The sequence below is a fragment of the Salmo salar genome, chromosome ssa26 (genome assembly GCF_905237065.1).
Source record: "Salmo salar chromosome ssa26, Ssal_v3.1, whole genome shotgun sequence".
NCBI classification, from domain to species: Eukaryota; Metazoa; Chordata; class Actinopteri; order Salmoniformes; family Salmonidae; genus Salmo; species Salmo salar.
In genome coordinates, this window is record NC_059467.1 from 19,466,570 (window position 1) to 19,482,489 (window position 15,920).

General features: G+C 41.4%; 1 protein-coding gene across 1 annotated transcript; it reads left to right on the forward strand.

Annotated features, from left to right (window-relative positions):
- The first annotated feature begins 2,398 nt into the window (after window positions 1-2,398).
- Window positions 2,399-6,874, forward strand: LOC106587180 (cytochrome b5). The gene is made up of 5 exons (XM_014175266.2): window positions 2,399-2,788; window positions 4,093-4,221; window positions 4,382-4,408; window positions 4,524-4,558; window positions 4,675-6,874. The coding sequence occupies exons 1-5, from the start codon at window positions 2,597-2,599 to the stop codon at window positions 4,763-4,765; spliced, it is 474 nt and encodes a 157-aa protein (XP_014030741.1). The 5' UTR covers window positions 2,399-2,596; the 3' UTR covers window positions 4,766-6,874.
- Window positions 6,875-15,920: the final 9,046 nt, after the last annotated feature.

The following is a 15,920-nucleotide window of genomic DNA, read 5'->3' on the forward strand; positions in this document are numbered from 1 at the left end:
ACAAAAAATACAATTAATTGTAATCCACATAATAATTCACGTTTCCTTTTGCTGCAGGATTATTTTCCTGCTGTAGCAAACTAGCTAAAATGAAGATCCTACATCTGTACCCATATTGAATAGTGCAATGATGACTCAAGAAGGACCTCTGTGAACAAAGCAAAATAAATCCAAAATTCAAGGTGTTAGGTCTTTAGTTTAGACACAGCTGCCAAATGGTTTTAACTTACTGCCATCTTGTGTAGCATGTGAAGATCACCATTTCTTTCTTTTTTTAGCATTGAAGCAAACGGCGAAGCAGGGAAGCAAACCAGGGTCACTGGCGTGGAAGGCAAACACCCTACACATTGTGCCAATAGGGTTAACACACTTGATGGGAATTAACTTCTAACTTGGCTCATATAACATGGATTGCTACACCGCCTCCTTTCGAACAGGAAGGCACGACCCCGTGCTTCGACTTTCTTTCAAGCCCCTTCACACATCTGCCCGTGCGTTCCGATGGCCTCGTGACGCCATCCCATTTCTGACACCAATGTAGTGAATAGCAGGGAAGGGAACCTGGGTCACTGGCGTGAAAGGCAAACATTTTACACATCACGCGAATAGGTTTAATCAACTAGGTGGATATTGTAACCTGGCTCATATAGCAAGTATTGCTACAGTATATTTATAGGATGAAATGCCTGATACAAGTGGAAGTATTTAGTGTTTTCTTGAAAATTACATTACGTTTCATGAATTCCTATTCAGGTTACTACATTATCAGCTGTTATTAGTTCAAACTCAGAGCAATGTTTGCCTGGTGTTGTCTACATTGCTGATGAGATGATAGTAATGCATGACATGTCTGTGTATGTTATCAGGCAGGCCTGATAAAAATTCTGCTACACTCCTGTCAGTGCCCCCTTAACCAGCATGTCACTGTTGTATTTGTAGCCTCCCACTGCCTCCTTATCACTGGATGCAGAGAGACATACTACACTGAACAAAAATATATAAACACATGTAAAGTGTTGTTCCCATAGGCCGTCATTGTAATTAAGAATTTGTTCTTAAGTGACTTTCCTAGTTAAATAAAGGTTCAATAAAAAAATGTTTCATGAGCTAAAATAAAAGATCCCATACATTTTCCATAAGCACAAAAATGTTGGGCACAAATGTGTTTACATCCCTGTTAGTGAGCATTTCTCCTTTGCCAAGGTAATCCATGTGCAGTTTTGTCATACAACACAATGCCAGAGATGTCTCAAGTTGAGGGAGCGTGCAATTAGCATGACTACAGGAACGTCCACCAGAGCTGTTGCTAGAGAATTTAATGTTAATTTATCTAACATAAGCCTCCAACGTCGTTTTAGAGAATTTGGCAATACTTCCAATCGGCCTCACAACCGCAGACCACGTGTAACCACGCCAGCCCAGGACCTCCACATCCGGCTTCTTCACCTGCAGGATCGTCTGAGATCAGCCACCCGGACAGCTGATGAAACTGTGAGTTTGCACAGAATTTCTGCACAAACTGTCAGAAACCGCCTCAGGGAAGTTCATCTGCGTGCTTGTCGTCCTTACCATTGTCGTGCCATTCATCCGCCGCAATCACCTCATGTTTCAGCATGATAATGGACGGCCCAATTTCACAAGGATCTGTACACAATTCCTGGAAACTGAAAATGTCCCAGTTCTTCCATGGCCTGTATACTCACCAGACATGTCACCCATTGAGCCTGTTTGGGTTGCTCTGGATCGATGTATATATACGACAGCTGGTTCCAGTATCCGCCTATATCCAGAAACTTCGCACAGCCATTGAAGAGGAGTGGGACAACATTCCACAGGCCACAATCAACAGCCTGATTAAGTGTATGCGAAGGATTTCTGATCAACACCCCTACCTTTATTTTTGTAAATTCTTTAAGGTATCTGTGACCAACATATGTATACTGTATGTATCCCCAGTCATGTGAAATCCATAGATTAGGGACTAATGAATGTATTTCCATTGACTGATTTCCTTATATGAACTGTAACTCAGTAAACTCTTAGAAATTGTTTCATGTTGTGTTTATATTTTTGTTCAGTGTACATTAGACATCACTTCAGTGGGTGAGGTTGGAAGTGGAACCTACTCAAAAACAACACTACTGACAAAGACAATATGCAGGATGGAATTGCACTGATCATTAGCCAAATCCAATGACATTTAAAAGGAGCAATAAAACTGATTTGATATGTGAGTAATGTAAAATACTTGATCTAACTCTTCCATGGACATGCTAAATGACGAGGTCTCATGATCATCTAAAGGTCACCTGTGATTGGTTACAATTCTACAATGTTGCCTTTCATTGGTTACGTCAATACATGTTCATTGGAAGGTGACACCGGAATGAAATCATTGGTTCTTTCATGTCTGCTGATGTAACGATATGCCGGTTGCAAAGGGGAAACTCGGGCTTATGCATTGCTAAGGCAGTCCACGTTGGATACACGAACCTTCATTCTGTCTTATAAACCCTACAGCATACGATTCAACGTTGGATAATCAAAGTGTAACTGAGAGACTTAGCTAGCGAGGCAAGAAGTGTTTAAACAGATAATGGGTGAGGAAATGAACGATAACATGATCAACACAAATGGTGCTGCTAACAGCATGGGGGATGTTTGTCACACAGCAGAGAGCGATGTGAAATACTACACATTGGAAGAAATAAAAGCTCATAATATGAGCACGGACGTATGGCTTATCATCCACGATAAAGTGTATAACATCACCAGTTTCTTGGAGGAGGTAAGATCAAAATACCACCGTTGCTAACGTTAGCTGACTAGCATTAGCTACGACACTACTAGCTAACGTTAGCTAGAATATTGGTCTCCGTTGGCTGGTTTCAAATTAATTTAGTATCCAAAGCCAACCAAACGTCTAGCTAGATAACTAACTTGCACATATGTGAAGGTCTGGGTCTTTCTAGCTAACTACCACATCTGAACGTTATTTATCTAACGCTCAGGCTGATGGAGGCAGCTTGCCAGCAATAGCATTTGCTATTTTGGCTAGTGTGTGTTTTGCCAGTTTAACTAGCTGGTTAATGTGGCTAATTTAACTGTGTTTGCTGTCTGTGTCTAGCTGCATATTCCCAATAATATTAACAGATGGTGTAATGTTGCACCTGGACTGGAGATACATTATTATGGAACGTACCTAGCGTAACGTTAGCTAGCTAACGTAACTAGTTTGCTAGGTTTGAGCTAGCTTAATTGTCCAAAAATAATTTTGTCACGACCACTCCTAATTGTTCGCTAGGTAGTTCATACTTGCCTGGTCCTCTCACTGTAGCTATAACTACCACAGTGGGACTTTAGTCCACTTGGCAAAGGTTACAAAGCTAGTTAGGGCGGGTTACAAGAGGTCAGTTGCCTAAAGTTGCGCAACCCACCATCTATTAAAGGTATAATGGGAAAATACGTCGAAATACAATGCCGATGGCACAGCATGAGCACAGATGAAAGTAGCATGGGGTACCAGTCTGTTTAGCTATCATTCCACTCCATGTCATGCTAAACCATTTTTGCTAATGGTACAGAGTACAGGTTCTGGATTTCAGGTTAAGATTAAAGGGGTTAGTTACAAGTATCTTTGGCATGACCTCTTTCATGTATTATTATCAAGGCTGTATTTGTGAAGTAACACCACACTGTAAGATTTGTTTACCTTCGAAGAGTGAGCCTGCCAACAAAACAGTTGACATTGGAGCTTGAACCATTTTTAATCAAGCAATCTATCCCTATAATATGCCAATACATAATAATTTCAGGATATCAGATAATTAAGAGTTCAGAGCTTTTTTTAACACATTTATCATATTGACATTTAGGTCGACATAAGCCAGCCATCCATGTCATGTAGGACATCATACTGTAATTGTGTAGTCTGTGATTACATTCAAATTTTATTTGTCACATACACATGGTTAGCAGATGTTAATGCGAGTGTGGCGAAATGCTTGTGCTTCTAGTTCCGACCATGCAGTAACTGTCGGTAGTGACAGATCATGATGAAATTAATTATACCACTTGTTTTTGTGTTTCCAGCATCCAGGAGGAGAGGAGGTTCTAGTGGAGCAGGCAGGTGCAGATGCCACAGAGAGCTTCGAGGATGTTGGTCACTCTACAGATGCTAGAGAGATGCTCATCCAGTACTACATTGGGGAGCTCCATATGGTACAGAGATTGCTTTCTCTCAACTGTTGAACTCGCAATCATTGCAAATTCATTAATCGAAACATAGTTTTAGATTAATGATGGAACAAAAAAATTATTTGTGGCATGATTTATTCTGATCGTAAAAGTGTGTAAATGATTATTTCACCCTGTCTTTTAGGATGACCGGAAGAAGGACTGCGCAAAGGTAAAGTATTCAAGTAAATCTTCTGTAAAAATGTTTTATAATAATGTAACACCTATTTTACTAACGCTAACTCTTGAACTTTGTTTTATCAACAACAACAAAAATTCTCCCACAGGAAGAATTCATTACAACTTCAGGAGATGGCTCGAGGTCAGTCATAAGCGATAAGAATTTGATTATGCCATTTGCATTGACTAAGTATTCTGTCTCCTAATCATTCTTCACTGAGCTGTTTTTGTCTAAGTGCTCTTTCCTTCTTTCTCTAGCTCGTGGACCACATGGTTGATACCTGCCATAGCTGCAGTTGTTGTGGGTATCATGTATCGATACTACATGCTGGAGCGCAAGTCTTCTTGAGCCCTGACGCTGTCGTCGCTTCTCATTCTTTCTGTCTGGAGGCCTTGACATGTTTGACCAAACCCCCCTTGCATTGAACGTACACAACTTTTCAGAGGTGCGTCCCACTCAACTCACACAGTGCCCTCACATTGAAGGAAAGGGAGGGAAAGGATAAAACAATCCCCTTGCCCCTCGGCTTTCTTTTCTAGACCTCATCCAACAGGCTGTGGGGCGAGATGCATCTGGAAACTTTCTGCCCTCAGTCTCTTTAAATTACTTTCTAATCTATTCATATTGTTTACTCACTCTGCCTTTTGATACTTATTGTGTGGTGTCTTAAGTTAGTTATTCATATGCAAGTGATCTCAACTGTAATGTATATCTGCAAACTCTTGTCGCTATCTGCTTTGTGGGACTTTTACAGTGAGCTCCAAAAGTATTGGGACAGTGATTTTTTTGTTGTTTGTTTTGGCTCTACTCCAGCACTTTAGATTTTAAATGACACAAAGAGTATGTGGTTAAAGTGCAGACTGTCAGGGTATTTTCATCCATATCGGGTGAACCGTTTAGAAATTACAGCAGTTTTTTAGGAGACCAAATGGGACAAATTCACTTATGTGTATTAAAGTTGTAAACAGGTACGTTTTTGGTCCCATATTCATAGCACGCAATGACTACATTAAGGTTGTGATTCTACAAATTTGTTGGATGCATTTGTTTGTTTTGGTTGTGTGTCAGATTACTTTGTGCCCAATAGGGATGAATGGGATGAATGGTATATAGTGTATTATTGTGCAATTTTGGACTCACTTTTATTGTAAATAAGAATATAATATGTTTCTAAACACTTCTACATTAATGTGAATGCTACCATGATTCTGGATAATTCTCATTGAATCGTGAATGAGTGAGAAATACATATTTTACCCCCAAGACATGTTAACCTCTCACCATTACAAAAACGGGAGGTCAGCATTTTGGGGGGGCGATATATTTGTGCATTTAACTTTCTCATCATTATTCAGAATTCATTTAGGATTATCCGTAGTCATGATAGCATCCACATTAATGGATGCTACCATGGGCACAAAATAATCTGAAACACAACCAAAACAAACAGCAAATGCATCCAACACATTTGTCCCAATACATTTAGTCCCCTGAAATGGGGGGAGAGAGACTATGTTTAAAAAGTCTACACTTTAACCTCATAATCATTTCACAATAACAAACAAATGTGACTTTGCTGTCCCAATACTTTTAGAGCTCTCTGTATTTCTCTCTGTTTGTTCAGACATGTTTAGTGGCTAACCCCACCATCTCTATGCTCTAGGTCTAGGAAGTAGAAATATTTTTGTGTGTAGTAGAGCATAGCAACACAGGTTATGGGGTTATATCTATAAGAAATAATGCTGTTTTCTTACACTGAGAAATCTGATTAGCATGTTTTTTTGTTTAGGTTAAGTTGCATACTCCTCGTGAGTCTTAATTCTCCTCAGACTGTTGCCCAGTATTTCATATCTGGTGACTGAATAACATAGGAGAAGCTAGAAACAAAGCATTCTAACGTATCTGTTTGCTTGAGAATAGATTGTCATGCAATTTGTCATTTCAAACTTAAAAATCATCATTGATTTGAACCAATGACTTGATTGAACAGTATGCCTCATAGTTAAAGTACATCATTTATGTTCAGCTATTCATTGCGCTGCATGCATGCATCGACTGATTGAGTAGGCCTCGTTCTCGGAATCTCTTATCTTTTGCATTACGAAGGCTGCACGCCATGTATATTCTCGATGTATTGATAAGTGAAATTGAAATTATTTAAAAGTGAAATGTACTTATCCCCAACTCTCCCTTTTCTAGTTACTTTTACGCAAAGCAATTATTTGTTATACTATGCTTTAAAAACATTAAGTAGGAGATGATTGGTGTGTGTTATATATATTATAACCTGGATTAATTATATTGCATTACACACACATTGTGCAGGATATATGTTTGTCTCTTCCTATGCACATCCATTAGCAATTAAAAAAATGCTGCCCTATGTAGTGAGTGTTGTTGAATTCTAATGATTGGACTAAAATTGTACTCTTGAAGGCATAAAACACTTTTACATTCGTATGGTGTTAGCTGTCTGTCTGTTAGTGTTGGTGCCACTGTGACATTTTTAAGTGTAAATCTGTATCTGGGAATTGTGGATAAACAGCAGTAATTGAAAGCATATATGTGGATATTCAATTGCACTAACAATTTTAATTGGCTATATGTCAACAATATATTTAATATTTCAGTCGTATGTTTCCTATAAATGTTGCTATTCACAACTTGTGGATCACCTGAAAACAACCTGCCCAAGACATTATAATACTGATTTGTACATATGATAACCAACATATTCCATATGGACACTTTCAAATTCATTATACTTCAAAGACCAGTCCCATTGAAATGAAAATTCCCATTGAGACTGACATTACCCTTGTCATGCAAAGTAAAAGGCTGAATCATGTGCTATCATTTTTATAAAATTATTTGGGTGAAATGTTGCTATTTTATAAGCTAGATGCATTTATGATATGCTTTCATTGTTCTCTGTGTACTATTTTTGTTACGATGAGAGGTGTACTCATAAAAACTGTAAGGAAATATTTGTTACTGTCATTTTCTACTGACGGATCAGTTCATTCAGATATCCGCTATGTAACCTCAATTACTGTCATTGACTGTCATTTTCTATAAAAAATCTAAGTTTTATCTCAAATGAATATTTATTCCATTTAATAGCTATGGTCGGGAATGATAAACAAATTCTGCAGTTGAACCATCACTTATTTAATGAAGTATACAACATTTATGTAGTTCCTGCCTATATAATCCTGCCCTGCACAGAAGTAGATTGTCGGGGATCTGGGTAGGACAATAATCCCAACAATCTAATCATAATATACTGCTTTCAAAATATTCATTTGAGATAAAACTTTGATTTTTTTATAGAAAATTGCAGTCAATGACGTAATTGAGGTTACATAGTGGATATCTGAATGAACTGATCATCAGTAGAAAATGACAGTAACAAATATTTCCTTACAGTATTTCTGAGTACACCTCTCATTGTAACAAAAATAGTACACAGAGACCAATGAAAGGCATATCGTGTGAGGTTGTGAAAGCATAAGAATGGCGCTGTTAAGATCAGAGATTCGTCTCCTTAGTATACACTTTCGTTCGAGGTGTACATACCTACATCTCCAAATTACAAACCAAGTAGTCTTACTTATAGGTCTTCATGCTTTCTTGAGAACCTTGATGATCTCGAAATGAAGTCAGTAAGCAGAGGTGAGCTCTGATGTTGAGCCAGTCCAGCACAGGAGGTTGGTGGCACCTTAATTGGGGAGAACAGGCTCGTGGTAATGGCTGGAGCAGAATAAGTGCTATGGTTTCCATGTGTTTGATGCCATTCCATTTGCCCCGTCCGGCCAATATTAGGAGCAGCGTCCTGTGCAGTCCGGGATGTAGTGGGCCTACCTGCGGCGACAGATGTGGTAGAGTCTTCCAACGTTCACCTTGAGAATTCTACCAGAGATGATTTTGGACCGGTCAGAGTGAGATTTTTGGAAAGTGGATTCCTCCCAGAGGAAGCGGGCGCTTCGAGTCATGTGGTTTGGGCTCAACTTGTGTGTGCTTTGCTCTCCGGAGCAGGGCGCAGCTAAAAGGGGTGTTCAATGGGGTAGCATTGAGTGTAGAGGTCGATAAAATTTAAAGGAATATTCTTTGTGTTTGTGACGCCCGCCGTTTGGTGAGACTGAGAATACCCTGTCCGTCTTGTTGAGCTTTGACACAGAGATTCTACCTGATAAGGTCAGGTTAGGTGATATTTGCATTCAGTGAAGGCCTATCTTTCGAACCCGCTTTGGTGCTTTAGGTGCCAAGGATTCAGACATGTTGCAGCAGTGTGTAGAAGGGAGATCCCAAGATGTGAGAAATGTGCGGAAGGGTATAGTCAGAGGGAGTGTACAGTTGGGATAAAGAAAGCACTGTGTGTCAACTGTGGGGGTGCCCATTCAGCAGGAGATCCTAAGTGCCCTGTGAGAGACCGGTTGAGATTTCCAGAGTTTGAGTGGGATAGAACGTTTATTATGCTGAGGCAGTGAAGAGAGAGGATAGCCCAAGGGTCAGTGAGTTGACTGGGAGGCCCCCAGTGAGTTAGCCCAAAGTAAGAGAACCAGAAAGGAATAGTTTTTTACTATGGTTGAATTTCTTGCGTTTATAGCCAACTGCACTGCAATGATGGAGCAGAAATCTCAGAAGATAGATGTGGTAGTTGCAGCGGAATATTTGGGTGTGAGAGATTTTAGTGCAGCAGAGCTACAGGAAGTTTTGAGAGAAGGGGTTCCACCTCCCAGGCCGACGGCCTAGTGTAGGATCATTTAGGGCCAAAGTAGTGGGATGGGGGATAAAATAAAATTGTATTTGTCACATGCGCTGAATACAACAGGTAGACCTTACAGTGAAATGCTTCCTTACAAGCCCTTAACCAACAGTGTGTTGAGAAGATTTAAGAAAAATAAGTGTAAAGTAGAAAATAAAAGTAACAAATAATTAAACAGCAGCAGTAAAATAACACTAGCGTGGTTAAGGAAGAGTGTTTTCAAAACTGATGTTAACCTTTCTGATTATAACCTTTTTTGGGCAAGACAGATCTTCCAAAGGTGGGGGAGTGGCAATCTTTACCAAGGATCACCTTCAGTGCTCGGTTGTCTCCACCAAGTCTGTCCCCAAACAATTTGATTTGCTGGTTTTAAGCATTACACTTTCAAATGGGTCTTTGTTGACTGTTGCTGGGTGCTATCGTCCTCCATCAGCACCGGCCTGTACCCTACCTGTCCTAAGATCTCTCCTGGCTCTTTACACTAAGTCTGAATTTGTCCTGCTAGGTGACCTAAACTGGGACATGCTTAAACCACCCGACTAAGTCCTAAAGCAATGGGACTCCCTAAATCTTTCTCAGATTATTACCAATCCCACAAGTTATGACTCCAAACACCCAGAAAAGGCTACTCTCCTTGATGTTATCAGGTATCAGTCTGGTGTTTTCTGTAATGACCTTAGTGATCACTGTTTTACAGCCTGTGTTTGTAATGGCTGCTCATTGAAATGACCTGTCCTGATTTGCCATAGACGCTTGCTAAAATACTTTAATGAGCAAGCCTTCCTTCATGAATTGGCCTCTGTAAAATGGTATAAAATCAGCTTGATCCCCTCTATCGAAGACACTTCGATCTTATTTTTTGATATTTTCAGTGGTATTTTTAACAAACACGCTCCAATAAAGAAAATGAGAATTAAAAACAGGTTCAGCCCCTGGTTTGACTGTGATCTTGTAGAGTTACTCCACCTCAAGAATTGCATTTGGCGAAGGCTCGGCACACGCATACTCAGGCTGACTGGCTCTTGTTCAGGCAAACGAGAAATAAGTGCACTCAGGCTATCCGGAAGGCCAATGTTAGTTACTTTAAGGAGCAGTTCTCTCTCTGTGGGTCTAACCCCAAGAAGTTCTGGAAAACGGTTAAAGACCTGTAGAATAAACCCTCTGCCTCACAGCTGCCCATGTCCCTTACAGTTGATGATGTGGTTGTTACTGACAAGAAGCACATGGCTGAGCTCTTTAATCACCACTTCATTAAGTGAGGATTCCTATTTGACTCAGCCATGCCTCCTTGCCTGTCCAACATTTTCTCATCTCCCACCCCTTCTGATGCGACTATCCCCGATGCTTCTCCCCATTTTTCCCTTGCCCCGCTACAACGTTTCTCCCTGCAGGCAGTCACTGAGTCCGAGGTGCTAAAGGAGCTCCTGAAACTTGACCCCAAAAAACCATCTGGGTCAGATGGTTTAGACCCTTTCTTCTTTAAGGTTGCTCCAACCTTTTTAACCTGTCTCTCCTTTCTGGGGAGGTTCCCATTGCTTGGAAGGCAGCCACGGTTCATCCTTTATTTAAAGGGGGAGATCAAGCGGATCCTAACTGTTATAGGCCTATTTCTATTTTGCCCTGTTTATCAAAAGTCTTGGAAAAACTTGTTAATAATCAACTCTGGCTTTCTTGATGTCTATAGTATTCTTTCTGGTATACAATCTGGTTTCCGCTCAGGTTATGGATGTCACTGCAACCTTAAAGGTCCTCAATGATGTCACCATTGCGCTTGATTCTAAGCAATGCTGTACTGATATTTTTATTGACTTGGCCAAAGCTTTTGATACGGTAGACCATTCCATTCTTGTGGGCCGGCTAGGGAGTATTGGTGTCTCTGAGGGGTCTTTGGCCTGGTTTGCTAACTACCTCTCTCAAAGTGTGCAGTGTATAAAGTCAGAAAATCTGCTGTCTCAGCCACTGCCTGTCACCAAGGGAGTACCCCAAGGCTCAATCATAGGCCCCACGCTCTTCTCAATTTACATCAACAACATAGCTCAGGCAGTAGGAATCTCTCTCATGCATTTATATGCATATGATACAGTCTTATACTCAGCTGGCCCCTCCCCGGATTTTGTGTTAAATGCTCAACAAGAAAACTTTCTTAGTGTCCAACAAGTTTTCTCTACCCTTAACCTTGTTCTGAACACCTCCAAAACAAAGGTCATTTAGTTTGGTAAAAATAATTCCCCTCTCCCCACAGGTGTGATTACTACCTCTGAGGGGATAGAGTCACCTCATACAAGTACCTGGGAGTATGGCTAGACGGTACACTGTCCTTCTCTCAGCACATATCAAAGCTGCAGGCTAAAGCTACATCTAGGCTTGGTTTCCTCTATTGTAATCGCTCCTCTTTCACCACAGCTGCCAAACTAACCCTGATTCAGATGACCATCTTACCCATGCCAGTGTCATGACGTTGGCCTGTGGGTAAGGTTTATGACCCCCCCATAAATACCTTTCTCCCTTCCCTCTCTCTCTGACTCTACTGAAGGACTCTTGAATAGCCTTTGTTAAACATAGATAATCTGGGAACATCAAACAAGTGGGGGGAAAGGAACAATATTTCGGTAATAGAATCAGTTGAAAATATGCGTTGGTACTTAATGAATATGATGTCAGTTCGGTTGTCATCTGAGACATTATGACTGATGACATAAACTGTATCTGGGAAAGTCTACACATTCTAGTTATCAGATTCACATGGAATTGTTATGCAATTTAAATGTTTGAATATGAAACTATTTGTGAAAAGATTAAATGTAATTTTAGCTTCCAAATGAGAGAATTGGGTTTTCATAAGGTTAGAGCCCTGCTCAATCAGTGGTCTGCCCCTGTGAAGAGACATGGGTTATAAACTATGAAACACACCCTTCTCTCCCTCCACTATATAAGCCCTTGACGAAAATGTAACCTTCTGTTCCGAGGACGATAGGACGACGGTCCATACGTTAAAAACGACTAACATGTCAACTACAGAACTAAGCCAACCTCAGCGTGAGCTTTGGTTGTGAATGGTATGAACTTTGAACTCTTATTCACTAAAGACGTGAGATATCCTAGCCATTGAGTTAGCAACAGCAGCTGTAAACGTGGGCTAGGAAAGGACTGATGACGTATCCAGTCTAACACACAACGAAGATACTACAACGTATCCAATTTACCACCAGAGACATTATTCCGAGGACAGCAAGATCTCTGTTGGGCAACACGACCAGCATCTACGACCAAACTATCGAAGCGCAGCTCAGTGTAAATATTTATTGCATTTCCCTTTTCCAAATGGGCGGTAATTTAGAATGCATAAGATACTGTATTTACGAAAGCTTAGCCTCTCCCTTTGTTCCTCAGTCTTCCCGCTCTTTCATTCAAGCCCAACCCCCTCTCTTTGTGTAACCAGCCATCATACAGGTTCCGTCCATCAGGGACGTTTTCTCTATGACATAATTTGCATTCTGTGTGTATGTAATTCTGTGTGATTAGTTAGGTATTTAGTAAATAAATAATTAAACCCGATTTTGTATTGCTGATTCAACTTGTTAGCCAGGGTTCGTGAAGATAACCAAGAATTTACAACTTTCAAATGAGACTGAAATAAGGTGACGATTAATATTGACTGCTATTGATGTAAAATATTACTAGGTCTTTAAGAGTTTATTTGAAAGATAACAGCTCTATAAACATTCTTTCGTGGTGCCCCAACTTTGTAGTTAATTACATTTACATGATTAGCATAATCAGGTAATATTAATTACAGAGAAAGGATTTTATAGAATAGCATGTCATATCACTTAATCCGGCATAGCCAAAGACACGACACTAGATTACAGAGACATCATTTATAGATCGGCAGGTAAGGGTGCTCTTGAGCGGCTAGATGCGCTTTACCATTCGGCCATCAGATTTGCCACCATTGAGAGTCATGCTGAAACTACACTTCCAGGACATCTCACTCGTTCACCCTGTGTATGTTACCAGCCTCGAAACTGTACCCCTGCTACTGGGAGCAGACTTGATGGATCGGTTACTCCCATTGATGGATTGGAAAACCAACCAGGTATGGTCACAGGCTACAGTGCCTTCTCCACCGACCACACTGTCTTCCCCTAACGCTAGCTGCAACGCAGTCATTCACGAGGGGTATCTGTCTAAAGTACCCCTTGGGAAATAGACGTTTAGAAACCGCTTGGTGCAGAATCCGATCCAAGGAGATATTACGATATCTCGACACATTCCATCAGCCAATCTGATTGACCATTCTTTTCATGATTTCGAGCCAGCTGTCTCTGTGAATGAGCAACTTCCCTCCTCCTTGCAGTCGTGCAATATGGTAGTTGAGATGAACTTCTCTTGCCCTTCGGACACTTCCGCAAGCACTGCGGCCATCTCAGCAAGAAAAACATTGATGCGCAGAGTATACTCTGCTTCCGATGATACACCTTCCGCTTTGTGGGGGACTGTCAGCCCTTACAATGACACTAATGGCGTCAGTCCAGCAACTGACCCGATGACTCCCACTGGTGAAACACTTTGCGATATCACAGACCGATATCCTCGTCTCAGTTTGCAGCTACTGAAGAGGTTGCCACACGCGGACGCGGTGGTGACTGACAGACCTCGACAGCCACTGATTGTTTTGAAGCACAAACACCAGGAGATTTGGTTGAAAGGTTACAGCTATTCTCATAACAACGCGGCCTCTGACAACTCGCACATAGGGTCCGAACTTTTAGTTTGCGCCTCGGATACCAACACCACCCACTGGTGGAGGGGTCCCGAGACACAAAGCGGGGGAATAGTAGCCCAGATCCATGATGAGCCTTATCGAGACCGGTGGGGGGGTCGAGACTACGGACAACACTGTACGAGGCCGCCAGAGCATAAATCAAATCTAGTTGTAAACTCCCATTTGAGAACAGTGAGGAGCACAGGCCCCTAGACGGGGATTATCTTAGAACACACCTAAGATAGTACGGAGGTGTACCACACTGGTCATAAAGGAAGTCCAGTGGACTTGTCCACCTCCAAAACAAATGGCAACAATAATCATTCCTTGCCATGTGTAGTAGCCACTACAAGACAACTAGTAAAATGCTCTAATCATGTATTCCTGTAGGATAACATTTCAGAATAAATCGGTAGGACAACTGGACCCCTTGAATACCAGTACCAATACCACAGTCAGTCCAGCAACACTCAGTAAGAGGATTAGTAACCTCACAAGTTAAATTGCTATTGATAATAGCGACATAGGAGTAACTCAGAGTGCAACACGGGGAAGGGAATCTCCATTGCACTCTTCCAATGGTTAACACACGCCACTAATAAATAGAACCCTCCGTTCAGGAGAAAGGTTATTAGAAGTCATGAACCATGATCACACCATGTACGACTGGTCTAATACTTAGAGTACTTCCGTCGTGAGGTTAACTCCTCCATGGATAACATAGCTATGAAGTAGCTATCGGCCATCAGATTTGCCACCAATGCTCCTTATGGGACACATCACTGCACTCTGTAAACTGGTCATCTCTGTATACCCGTCGCAAGACCCACTGGTTAATGCTTATTTATAAAACCGTCTTAGGCTTCACTACGCCCTATCTGAGATATCTACTACAGCCCTCATCCTCCACACACAACACCTGTTCTGCCAGTCATATTCTTGTAAAGGTCCCCAAAGCACACACAACTCAGGGTCGCTCCTCTTTTCAGTTCGCTGCAGCTAGCGACTGCAACAAACCCTCAAACTGGACAGTTTTATCTCAATCTCTTCATTCAAAGACTCAATCATGGACACTGACAGTTGTGGCTGCTTTGTGTGATGTATTGTTGTCTCTACTTTCTTGCCCTTTGTGCTGTTGTCTGTGCCCAATAATGTTTGTACCATGTTTTGTGCTGCTACCATGTTGTATTGTCACGTGTTGCTGCCTTGATATGTTGTTGTCTTAGGTCTCTCTTTATGTAGTGTTGTGTCTCTTGTCGTGATGTGTGTTTTGTCTGTCGCCGCAGGAGGCATTTTTGCCTTTTGGTCAACCGTAATTGTAAATAAGAATTTGTTCTTAACTGACTTGCATAGTTAAATAAAGGTTAAATACATAAAATAAAGCCTTAGTGTTCTTGGGCACAGGGACAATGGTGGTCTGCTTGAAACATGTTGGTATTCCAGACTCAGTCAGGAACAGGTTGAAAATGTCAGTGAAGACACTTGCCAGTTGGTCAGCGCATGCTCGGAGTTCATGTCCTGGTAATCCGTCTGGCCCTGCGGCCTTGTGAATGTTGACCTGTTTAAAGGTCTTACTCACATCGGCTACGGAGAGCGTGATCACACAGCCGTCCGGATCAGCTGATGCTCTCATGCATGTTTCAGTGTTACTTGCCTCGAAGCGTATGGTAGGCTCGTGTCACCGGGCAGCTCGCGGCTGTGCTTCCCTTTATAGTCTGTAATAGTTTGCAAGCCTTGCCACATCCGACAAGCGTCAAAGCCAGTGTAGTACGATTCAAGTGTATAGGTGCAGGGTTAGATGGTGGTCCTATTCTCATTTTCCCTTTTTTCGGTGACCAAAATGTGCAATTCGCACTCCAACCTGCGAAACGCAGCAATATGCAACTAGCCACACAACTAGCCACACGGAAAAAGCCACACAAAGAAGAAAGTCGATTGTCCAGTGTTCTGGTACAGAATTTTAATAAAGT

Excerpts from the sequence above, each read along its gene's own strand:
- LOC106587180 (XM_014175266.2), top strand. The coding sequence starts at position 2,597 with ATGGGTGAGGAAATGAACGATAACATGATCAACACAAATGGTGCTGCT. Across the intron at positions 4,409-4,523 it reads GGAAGAAGGACTGCGCAAAG|GAAGAATTCATTACAACTTC; the intron begins GTAAAGTATTCA and ends ATTCTCCCACAG. Across the intron at positions 4,559-4,674 it reads ACTTCAGGAGATGGCTCGAG|CTCGTGGACCACATGGTTGA; the intron begins GTCAGTCATAAG and ends TTCTTTCTCTAG.